General features: G+C 35.3%; 1 protein-coding gene across 1 annotated transcript in view; it reads right to left on the minus strand.

Moving 5' to 3' along the window:
- Positions 1 to 7,319, minus strand: part of LOC106466005 (probable basic-leucine zipper transcription factor N) — a 19,267-nt gene extending 11,948 nt beyond the window's left edge. Inside the window, exons 1-2 of the mRNA XM_013926254.2 lie at positions 4,853 to 7,319; positions 2,420 to 2,631 (exon numbers count right to left, since the gene is read on the minus strand). Of these exons, the coding sequence (XP_013781708.2) occupies positions 2,420 to 2,631; positions 4,853 to 7,094 (2,454 nt within the window). The 5' untranslated portion in view covers positions 7,095 to 7,319. The remainder of the gene's footprint in view (positions 1 to 2,419; positions 2,632 to 4,852) is intronic.
- Positions 7,320 to 12,969: the final 5,650 nt, after the last annotated feature.

Below are 12,969 nucleotides of genomic sequence, written 5' to 3' on the forward strand. Positions count from 1 at the left end.
GAAAGAACTGTAACCCCTTAAACTGTCCATAGCTATGAAAAGTCCACCAGGGGGAAAAAGGTAAGTTTCCCACCAATCATGGTCTGTAAGAAGTGCAACTCCTCTTCCTGTCCATAGCTATGAAAAGTCCACCAGTGGGAAAATGGTAAGTTTCCTATCAATCATGGTCTGTAAGAAGTGTAACTCCTCTTACTGTCCATAGCTATGAAAAGTCCACCAGTGGGAAAATGGTAAGTTTCCCATCAATCATGGTCTGTAAGAAGTGTAACTCCTCTTACTGTCTATAGCTATGAAAAGTCCACCAGTGGGAAAATGGTAAGTTTACGGACTTACAGAACTAAAACCTGGTTTCCATTCCCCGCGGTATACACAGCAAATAGCCCAATGTGGCTTGGTTCTAAAACAAACAAACAAACAAGTTATGGAAACTTCTACATCATTTGTGCACACAGTCTACTGTCCCATTCTCTAGATACGTGATGTTTTCTCATAATGTATATGGTTATTGATAAGGGTCACATAGTTGTGCTTTATTGTTTTCTGTATACAGAAGACCACTTGGTTGGGATTCATTGTTTTCTGTATGCACAAGGTCACTTGTTTGTGATCCATTGTTATCTGTATGCATAATGTCACATGTTTGTGATTCATTGTTTTCTGTATACACAAAATCTACACCGTACATTAATAAGTGTATGTATGTATGTTTTGCATACTAGTTTAACCTCAGTCCAACCACTTATATTTATAGTGTTTGGTGAATGTATAAAATGAACCTGACTCATATAGCGTATGTGTGTGTGTGTATATATAGAGTTATTTGTCTTCAGTATGTTTAAAACAAGTTTGATGAACCACATATAAAAGAATAATCCATTACTGTAAAAGATTTATTGTGAAACGTTAATAAACGTAATGTGCCGTGCCTAATACGTAAAACTTTTTCTTAATTGCACAAGGAAGCATCAGAACGAAATCGTGAAAATAATAAAGATAATTCAAATTTATGCGTTTTCTATGGTTATAGAAACTTAATTTGTCACTTTTTTACATAAAGGCCAACTAAATTATAGGTATCAATATTAATTATACAGCATGATTTTGTAACGTTTATGTAAGTTTGTAATAAACGATTCTTGACGGGGAATAAATCAACTTTAAATATTTTTGATAATCTGTATTTGAAAAAAAAAACTTTCAAATATAGTTACTCACCTAAACAAAGTATGGCACATTTCAGAATTCTCTATTATACTAATCCATTGATCATAAAAAAGGAAATTTATGTGATAATGAGGTGACTTTCAATCGTGGTTTTTAAATATTTCGAAAACGTTTTTATGAGCACTCCCCCCAGAAAGGGGAATGATTATTCTAGTGGTACGATTCTGTGTTTTAAGCCTTCTAAAGTCAAAGTATTCAACATTTACGGAAATTAGTTAATTTGTAATTGATATGTTCTATTAATAGCCTTAATATAAACATGTTCTCAAACGTTCAAATATTTTGGTTAGCGAGTAAAGTTGATCACTTCTTAGAAGATTACAGTACAATTCTAAAGTAAAGTTGTTGTTTTTTCGTGATTATAAAAGTAACAAATAATTATATTTTGCGTTTCAAAGAAAGAGGATATGAAAAGTGTTGAATCGTATAGGTAAAGCCTAGTAAAGTGTTATTCCAACTGTATAAAAACGGGTTATTCCACTACTGGCTACCAGTCACATACTGGAGGCAGTAAAAAAAGTTAAATACCTTGTTACCAATATTAATCCAAAAATACATCGGTCCATTGCAACTAGAGTAGTAACCTCCCTAAGAAATGAGGCAAGATAAATCAAACAAATATTTCAATAAGGGATAAAATGTTTTTTTTAGGAACCATCTGCACTTGCAAATCACCATACTTGAACGAAACTGTAACAACAGAGTCAGGGATTTTAACATCTGAAGTTATCTCAGGCCACTTTAATGGCCAAGTTCAAGATGATTGGATATACAAATTGTTGCTATTGGTTGTGAACAACCTTCTCTATTACCTAATTTAGTTTCCTTTTCTTCATTTACCTAATTGTAGGCATAATAACTAAAAGGAAAACATCTAAATAGATATAGTTTGAAAGTGATTTTACCACTTTACTACCCAGCTCATTCGAAACTACTATTATTAGTTTTAATATACTAAGACAGTACAAATAGAAACTACCAGCAATAACGCCGTATGTTTAGCCAACAGTTTTTAAACTTATTTTTTGTATTTGCTGTTAAGCATAAAGCTACACAGTGGGCTATTTGTGGTCTGTTCACAGCGTGCATCGAAACCCAATTTTTAATCTTTGACTTATTATGCCAGTGAATTCGAGATGCTTTTTGTGGGTGCACAAAATATTTACTTTCTTTCTTGTAAAAAAACAACCCTTACCTCGTTTTTATTGTCCTTGACATATAAAGTGTTAACATTAATAGTGTAAACCTTAGACTTCCGACGAAGTCCTTCCAGAGACATCTTGGTGGAGAGTACGTGGTTAAGAAAGATTTTGATAAAGGTGTTCGAATCTTGTTTCAACTTTTCCAGCAGTCCAGTTGGCAGACGAGATAAAGCATTGTTTGACGGAAGTAGTAAGGTGTTTGGACCTAAGAAATAAACAATGAAACAATTATGTCACAAATAAAATATAAAATACGCCTCATCAATATTCCCCTAAACATTAAATAACATTTGTTGTTGCTTGTTTTCCAACAATCATATTCGAGAAATTATTAATAGGATAATTGTAGTGTTTTAGTTCCCTTTCACGGTGAACCTATGTTTATATAGGATCTGATGCTACTAATTTATTCTTCTAAATAATTCAATAGAAAAGCTCTTTAAGATACTAATAATAAATATGAAACCCAGTATATCACTCGAATAATAGATTGAACTATATATTTATGTTAAGTAGTATGATTAATTAAGCCTTACGTAGAGGACTAATGCAACACAGATTATATTCTCAATTTTACCTTTGGTGAAAATAACAATACGTTTGTAATATAATCGTTAATTAAACACTTGGTCTACTGTATAATAATAATAAATAATAAGGCACAGTGATATAATATCATTCACACACCTATATTAATTTAAGTTACTTAAAAACTAATATTACTAACAAAGACAGCGAAAATAAGTGTATTATCCATTCATGTTATGCAACTCTGGCAATATGTTAAATCCACTCAATGCAACTCTGATTACTTGCAACGATAAGAAAATATAACAATATTTCAAATCCATTTAATATAACTCTGATTACTAACAACACCAGGAATACATGTTAATATTTTAAACCTTATATTAATTCAAGCTGTAGCTTGGTTAATTCTTCCCACAGTTCTATAACTAGCAGGACTAACTTTGGTAGGCCTACTTGGGGTGGTCTGGGATTGCCCTTATTTACATATTGTAGTCCCACTACCAAGAAGGACTAAAACACCCCGGGAAGATCACCCAGTCTTTATTTGGCTCTAGAAGTAGGTTTGTAGAGTCGCCGAACCTGAATCTGGTATCAGATTTTGCGTCCTTGTCTTTGGCTTTTTATGTATTTCTGTATTTTTGTACAGCTAACCTCCTCCCACAGTTTGGAAGCTAGCAGATCCAAACTTGGCAGGCGGAGTGAGGGTAACCCGGGGGAGTCCTTACTATATAGAGAAAGGTACCAAGTGTGCTAAAACGCACCAGAAAGGTCACCCAGGCATGATGGGGTCTGCTAAGGGTAGGTTTTCAGGGCCGATGCACCCCATACTGATATAGTATTTTGTGTTCTTCCGATGTCTGAAACTGTGTTCATAATCCTCCGTTACAAGCTAGCGGGATCAAACTTGGCACACGTGCACAAGTATCCCAAGCGGATGTCCCAACTAGCTTTTTTGGACACCCCTCCCCCCGTCTTGGGGTAACTATAAAAGCAATTTGGTATAATGGAAACGCTTGATCCATACGTTATGTCCTTTGTTAATCACGAAGGAGCCTTCGAATTCCACAGAGGAGCGCGGCTACGTTTGATAGCCCATTTAGTTCTTATTTGCAATACTAGGAAAATATAATTTGCGAGTTGATTTTTAGATTATAGGATACAAAAATTTAGTCAATTATTAGTTATTTATAATATCTAACAAACTCAAGTATCAATATTAACAACACTATAGAAGAAACAACCCGTTATAAATATTTCGTTTCAACCAAAAGGGAGGTTAAAATCGCTTTCAAAACAATTTTATTAGTCTTATCCTTTATCGAAACTTGTGTGTTAATATAAGCACGTTACTAAGCTCTCAAACGTACCACTAAATCAGTGAGGAGAGGAAGAGCATTACGGATAACACTGTAAAAAAAAACACATCCTATCCCTCTCAGGATTTTAACAACTTTTTGTACACTGTATGATTTTATGAGTTTAGGATTCTTTGTTTACATACTTATGTAGAAGTACTTCCAGCCTTTCCAGTTCATAATACAATGTTATAATATCGAAGTTTTTAATTTGTTACCCACGGCTCAATACTGACTGTCTTATATACCTTATTTGCTTTCATAGTTTACTTGGGTGAGAAAACAAAATAATCTTAAACTTTTGTGATATTGTATTAGGATGAACTGCTTTTTGCTGCATTATTAATTGCTTGCAATCACTGTAAGAATACATTTTTGAGTCAGTATTGGGTGATCTTTTCAATTTATTCTTGTGCACTTAATGACTGTGAGATTCTGAAATATCTTCCTAGTTTTTGTAAAAAATAATTGCTATACTTTATTAGCATCCTTCTAAACAAGAGAAATACGGATATTTTTTTTTCTAAACATTGATCTTACCTTTAGCTGATAAAAATGTAATGATGCTTTCTTCATCGAAAGGGATCAAAGTGAAAATTATATCTGCCTCTAGAGCAGCTGCAGCTTGTTTCAGACTAAGGGAGTCAATACTAGATGGAATCCTAGTCTGTGGAGAGCAGCTGGGTTTACATGTACAGAATTCTTGATCAACATTCTTTAAACTTGAGGGGGCATCTTGGCGCCTTGGGAACTGTGGAGGAAATTCCACCAATGGCTGGTTGTTTGTTGGTTGAATTAATACTGGAGCAGCTACTGGTGATGTCTGATTTACGGGTTGTTTCGGTTCTTGAGGAATAACTGCTTCATGGTGACTTACTGGTTGTACTGGTACTTGTGGAATAACTGATTTTTGCAGATTTAATGATTGTTCTGGTTCTGGGGAAATAACTGATGGTTGTAACTTTACTGGTTGTTGTGGTTTTTGTAGAATAGCGGATGATTGCTGATTTAATGGTTGCACTGGTGCTTGGGGAATAGCCAGTTGTTGTTGATTTACTTGTTGGTCTGCTTCATGGTGACTTACTGGTTGTACTGGTACTTGTGGAATAACTGATTTTTGCAGATTTAATGATTGTTCTGATTCTGGGGAAGTAACTGATGGTTGTAACTTTACTGGTTGTTGTGGTTTTTGTAGAATAGCGGATGGTTGCTGATTTAATGGTTGCACTGGTGCTTGGGGAATAGCCAGTTGTTGTTGATTTACTTGTTGGTCTGGCACTGAGGGAATAAATGGTAATTGCTGATTTACTGGTTTTACTGACTGTTGAAAATCAACTGATGAATGCTGATATATCTTCTGCTCCAATACTGGAGAAATAGCTGATGGTTGAGGATTAACTGGTTGCACTGGTTCTTGGAGAATAATTGATGGTTTCTGATTTAGTGGTTGCACTGGTTCTTGGAAAATAACTGATGGTTGCTGATTTACTGGTTGGGTTGGTTCTTGAAAAATAAATGATGGTTCTTGATTTATTGTTTGCACTTGTATTTGGCTAGTGATTGATGGTTGTTGATTTACTGGTTGCACTGGTGCTTGAGAATTAACCAGTGGCTGCTGATTAACTTGTTGCTTCGATATTGGAGGAATAACTGATGATTGCTGATTTATTGGTTGTTCTGGTACTTGAAGATCTACAGGTGGTCTATGATTTATTGGTTGTTCTGGTACTTGAAGAGCAGCAGGTGCTTTCTGATTTATTGGTTGTTCTGGTACTTGAAGAGCTACAGGTGGTCTCTGATTTTCTGATTGGAATGATATTGGAAGAAAAGACGGTTGTTGTTGATTTACTGGTTGCACTGGTGCTGGAGAAATGACTGATGCTTGGTGACTTATTGATTGGACTGATATTTGGCGAATAACTGATGGTTGATGATTTATTGGTTGATTTAACAAGGCTTGTTGAACATACTTCTCGCCAGGGGCAGGCTGTGGAGTTTTGAAAACTGTTGGTTGGTCGATTAGTTGAGGCTGAATATTTGCTGTTGATGTTTCTAAAATGGCTCGATAACTATCATTGTTTTGGGTGTTACTAATCGGTCTTTGGAAAAACCTCCGATTTAAGGTAGTTATTTTCCTTTTTGTTTGTTGGCCACTCTGTTTTTGATAATCATAACCGAACGTTTTTGATTTTTGTTTTTCATGTTTGATATTTTGCTGTTGTTGTTCGCTTTCCTGTCTATGGTGTTGTCGCTGGAAATTTAAAATTTCTGCTTGTTGAGGAACGTTGAAATTAAATTTGTTTTGGTTTCGATGACGTGGAAAAACAGTCAAAGTCCTTTCTAGCTGGTGTTGTTTATAACCTTCTCCTTTTTGTTGCAGGTTTTCATATTGTAGTGACCCGTTGAACAACTGGACCGACCCGGCGTTTAACCTTTCCCAAATCTCCCTAGGTAATTGTGATTTTGGTAAGAGAAAATAGTAAGACCTGCTGGTCACTGGTCGGTGACCGCTTTTGAATATTATAGGCTTCGGTTTAGTTGATTCCCGTAAAGTGCCTCCAGCAAGCCCGTTTTCAACTAAGTGAAAAAGAATAATTACATTAACTATAATATATTTAGCTGCCACTACAGTTCTCATCTTCTTTCGTCCTTTTGAAAACTGACCCACTATCCCAGTGCTTACTTTTATAGATGTTAGGCACGTGATATTTATGAGCTTCTCTGAACCAATGGGCATCGTGAAGAAAGTATTGATACTACTGGCTATCTGACTGACCCACATTCCGTCATTCTTCGTCTCCCTTTTAGTGTTTTCCTTCGATTTCACAATGTCTGTAATCTAAATGTTGGGTATCGTACAAACTACTATAAAATGTACGTTTTATCAGACATCTTTTTTATTTCACTTTGTCAACTAACAGGCGCGATCTTGTGTTAATCAAGTGAAGATTGTCTTAGAACTTGTGAATTAATTAATTATTCTTAAAATCTTGTAATTAGGTATAACTAATAAGTAATTTAATAAATGTTTGTAATTTAAGACTTTAACATCGTAAGGTCAATAATCACGATCAATCTAAAATAGAGCTAAGTGAAATATAGATTTAAAGCGTTTTCTTTAATTCAAGCTATCTATTTAGCAAAATTTGTTCATGAAATTGGGACCCGGTTGTCGATTTTACAAACTCCATAATCAATGTTCTCTGCTTAACTAAAATCCTGTATAAAATCATTCTAAGCACAATTGTTATTCTATCAAAAATAAATTATCAATTTTTATGCAACACCCAATAAGCACTGTTAGATTTATTTTTAGTTTCACAGCTGTTACTGTGCATTTAAGTTATATGATGAAGTAGGTGTAGGTAGAAATTAGCCTAAGAGACACAGTTGGCAAACTGATAAATTGGAGGAAAATGAAAAGTTGGTATTTCTGTTAATGTTTGTTTGTAATTAAGTACAAAGCTACACAATGGGCTATCTGTGCTCTGCCCACCACGGGTATCGAAACCCGGATTCTAGCGTTGTAAGTCCGCAGACATACCGCTGTGCTACTGGTGGGCATTTCTGTTAATGTAATGAGACGTATCTTGCTCTTATAAAATAAGTATGTAAGCAAGTATAGTTACTAAGGTTTTAATTTGTTATTATTATTTATTTATTATGACACAAATTTTCAGACAAAAGAGCAAAAACCTCAACTTTGAAAAGTGAAACTGTTGTTATAAAAGAATTAGGTTTCAAGTGCTTTATTTCTACATAAATTATTAATACTCACATGGAACTAATTTTCTTACCTTAGTTACCAATAACACAGCATTGTTGTTACTCTTCGTTCTGTTTACGACTCAGTTTGAGCACGACACTTACGAACAGAAAATATTACAACAACTATCGACGTATACTCAAAATACATTAATAAACCAAAAGTTATAGACCATAATAATTGCAGTGAATAGTTACTTAATTCCTCAAGTACCTTTTAAACAATAACACTACTGATAATCCGTAGTTGGGTTTAATATGAGCTATCTTTCGGTCAGAAGCTAAAACATACCACAGAGAACAACGGTCCATCTGCGTAGAGAAGAGAAGAATAAATAGAAATTTCCACCTATCAGGATTAGAATTTAGGTCTATTTGGACCTGGAAGGGTCAGGTGAAATGATTACCTCTTCCTTGGCTGTTGATTTATTTTATTTTAAGTTATTCTTGAAAATGCTATCATGAGGGTCACAGATCGCTTGGTTTCTCTGATTGTTATTTCGTCATGACCCCGAAGGATCAGGTATATCCTGGGCTTCTACCTCTCTCCTTAGCTGTTGTTTAATTACATGACCCCGGAGGATCAGGTACATCCTGGACTTCTACCTCTCTCCTTAGTTATCGTTTAATTACATGACCCCGGAGGATCAGGTACATCCTGGACTTCTACCTCTCTCCTTAGCTGTTGTTTAATTACATGACCCCGGAGGATCAGGTACATCCTGGACTTCTACCCCCTCCTTAGTTATCGTTTCATTACATGACCCCGGAGGATCAGGTACATCCTGGACTTCTATACCCCTCCTTAGTTATCGTTTCATTACATGACCCCGGAGGATCAGGTACATCCTGGACTTCTACCCCTCCTTAGTTATCGTTTCATTACATTACCCCGGAGGATCAGGTACATCCTGGACTTCTACCCCCTCCTTAGTTATCGTTTCATTACATGACCCCGGAGGATCAGGTACATCCTGGACTTCTACCTCTCCTTAGTTATCGTTTCATTACATTACCCCGGAGGATCAGGTATATCCTGAACTTCTACCTTCCTCCTTGGCTGCTGTTATTTGATCATGAGTCCCTGAAGGATTATGTAGTCGATGTAACCCACATTATTCTCTGATATTTTCGGTCCTGTAGCTAGGAAAAATCTGTTTTAACATCATGCAGCCACTGCATACGTACTACAATTATTCGCAGATTATCTCGCACGCGAATGCCCCTTGTATGTTTTATATGTTTTGAGTATGTTTTCTTTTGTTGCGCCCCTGTTGTTGCCAGTCAGATATCATACGTAATTTGCTCTTTGCCAGATTTTATTTCTAATTTCCTTTATGTATTTATCCAATTTAATTTATATTCGTAGATTAGACCCATGAATGTTGACTGATGTGGCTACCTGGAGATTTTTGATTTTATGAATAATAAGGTTTGTGTTTTAGGGGCGTTTATCTTGATTCTCCATTTGTTACAGTAATTTTCTATTTATTTTAACCGTGGTTGTAGATTTGTTGCTGCTATACTTGGAGTGAAGGAGCTCTTTCAGATAGCCACATCACCCGCAAACTGGGAGCAGAAGCAGAAATTTGGATCAGACAGTGGCATTTCACTCACATACATGATGAATAGAATAGGGCTAACTACCCTTCCTTGCGGGACACCTGCCTCCGGTGTAGAATATTCCGAGAAGGTGCCCGACACATTAATTCTAGCTTTCCTGTTGTCTAGAAAGCTGTAAAGCCAGCGAATATACCTCGCGGTAATTTCGTTTGTGACAATCGATATTTCAATCTGTCGTGCCATCTAGTGTCGAATGCTTTCAAAACATCGAGAAAGTAAGCAACAGTGTATTCATGTCGGTTAAAAACTGTCTACTATTGTTTCTGTAAATCTTACCAGATGATCTGTTGTTTATTTTTCTTCCTAAATCCGTTTTGTATTTCCGGTGATTTCGATGTCAGTTCGAGATATAAAAATAGGATTTGGAAATGGTAGAAAAAAAAAGACATGATTGAGTTCTTAATCATTAATGTAACAGCTTTATGATTTTAAAGCAGAAGATCTGGTAGTGTATATTAGGGTTTAGGAATATTCCTGATGATGCTAAAAAAATCGTTGAAACTCCATACGTTATTTTGCGTGACTGTGAGTTTTATCAGTCTGTTTCAGGTGACTGTGAGTTTTGTCGATGTGTTTCAGGTGGCTGAGTTTCATCGATGTGTTTCAGGTGACTGTGAGACTTATCGATATATTTCATGCGACTACGAGTTTTGTCGATGTGTTTCAGGTGACTGTGACTTTTATAAAGGTGTTTCAGGTGATTGTGAAATATATCGATGTCTTTCAGGTGACTGTGAGATTTATCGATGCCTTTCTTTTTTTTTATGCATTAAAAATGCCCTCTTTGTTGATGAGCCACTGTCAATTTAATGTTCTCTATGCGTTACTTGTTAGTAATTTCTTGACACTCTTGTAATGGGAATCCTTTTGCAAACTTTAAGTAAAGCCAAAAGCTTTATACAAGTTGCATGCTTCGAATAGCAGTTTGAGGCCAAATAGCTTATTAAGGGCCAGTATTGCGAATTATTTAAACGTGCAGCTCAGAAGGGTGCTACTATATACTCACAATGGAATAAAGATGTTTTTTTTTAATTAAGAATGTGCATTTTGTTACAAAACATTTAGCGTGGTGTTTTGTAAACTCTCATGGAAAGTGTTTCAATGAATTCTAGATAAAGTTGTTACTTGAAACTCCGAAAATAAGAGTTGTAATGAGTTCTTCACATAGGTGTTAATTTACTTATGAAAGGTTTTAGTAAACACTTCTGAGATAATTATTGTAACGAGCTTTCCACACAGGCGTTATCATAAACACTTATCAAAGCCTCAGAGGTTTTGCTAAAAACTCCGAATATAGCTGTTGTAATCAGCTCTCCATAGAGGCGTTACTACAAACACTGAAGAAGGCCTCTGTTTACAAGCCGAAACGTCGTCTCCTTTTCTTTCAATAGGCAGTTGCAGTCCCTCAATGTTTTCAAACCTATTATGTCTACTCTGCCTAAAGTTCCACTGAAACAACTAAAACACTTAAAGGTTTTGCTAAAACCTCCGAAGAAAACTGTCATCTGAATTCTCCACACAGTTTGATTAACCTACCGAAAATATTAAAAAGGGTTATCCCTTTACATTGTAACATTTCTAAGAGTATTGTTATTTTTATTTGACATCTAGAGATAGATAAGATAATTAAGAAAGGGTGTCATGTTATTAAATAGAGAACTATGTTTTTACTGTCCAACTATGTTAAGAATTGTGTTATGATTTTTAACACTTTACTAGTGTCAATAAGGGTTTTCGTTGTATATTCCAACATTATTAAGAAGAGTTTCATGATTCAAGTTCAAATGCATATGTAAATTAGCCAGTCTATGTTAATAACGTATATTTCGTTTCTCATTTTCATCCACAATATTAGCCAGTTGTTTTGCTTAAACTCCGACAATAATAAAACAATGCCACGTTTCAATTACATTCCACATTTGATACCGTTAATAATTAGTTTTTTCTTTACATTCCTAAGATGTAAAGGAATGCACTAAGTTTCCTTTATATCTGAACAGTGTTCTGTAGTGTAACGCTCAATGAGCCAACCTACGTGAACATAATATGTAACTTTATAACCTACTTAGAATAAGATTCATAGATAACAAACTTGCAGGATACATTTTTAGAATACCTCAACGAGTGAAACCAAACGTAAATACACGCATACTACGTGAATGACCGATTTAGAATCGTGTTTTTATAAGTATGTACCTGATCGGCTCGTGTAGTAAACAGTTTGAAAATGAACAATCTACCAGCCACGTGAATCTCCATGAAAGTACAGTGCAATTCTAAAACTATTCTTTCTGATATTTTACCATTTACTGCAGATCAGCAACAATGGAAGTGTAGCTTTGATATTAGCCGTCCTGATATTATTTTACCATTTACTGCAGATCAGCAGCAATGGAAGTGTAGCTTTGATATTAGCCGTCCTGATATTATTTTACCATTTACTGCAGATCAGCAACAATGGACGTGTAGCTTTGATATTAGCCGTCTTGATATTTTACCATTTACTGCAGATCAGCAACAATGGACGTGTAACTTTGATATTAGCCGTCCTGATATTTTACCATTTACTGCAGATCAGCAACAATGGACGTGTAGCTTTGATATTAGCTATCCTGATATTTTACCATTTACTGCAGATCAGCAATAATGGACGTGTAGCTTTGATATTAGCTATCCTGATAGTTTTACCATTTACTGCATAACAGCAACAATGGACGTGTAGCTTTGATATTAGCCGTCCTGATATTTTACCATTTACTGCATAACAGCAACAATGGACGTGTAGCTTTGATATTAGCCGTCCTGATATTTTACCATTTACTTTAGAACAATAACAATGAAAATGTAGCTTTGATATTAGCCGTCCTGATATTTTACCATTTACTGCAGAACAGCAACAATGGAAGTGTAGTTTTGATATTAGCCGTCTTGATATTTTACCAGTTACTTTAGAACAATAACAATGAAAATGTAGCTTTGATATTAGCCGTCCTGATATTATTTTACCATTTACTGCAGATCAGCAACAATGGACGTGTAGCTTTGATGTTAGCCGTCCCTATTGTTTACCGATTATTCTGAAATAAGAAGAAATAAAGTGTATCCTTGAAATAAACCACCGTTCTCATGTTGTTATTAAATTGTCCTTTACCAATAAACCACCGTTCTCATGTTGTTATTAAATTGTCCTTTACCAATAAACCACCGTTCTCATGTTGTTATTAAATTGTCCTTTACCAATAAACCACCGTTCTCATGTTGTTATTAAA

This window comes from Limulus polyphemus, unplaced genomic scaffold (assembly GCF_000517525.1).
Source record: "Limulus polyphemus unplaced genomic scaffold, Limulus_polyphemus-2.1.2 Scaffold2120, whole genome shotgun sequence".
In the NCBI taxonomy this organism is placed as follows: Eukaryota; Metazoa; Arthropoda; class Merostomata; order Xiphosura; family Limulidae; genus Limulus; species Limulus polyphemus.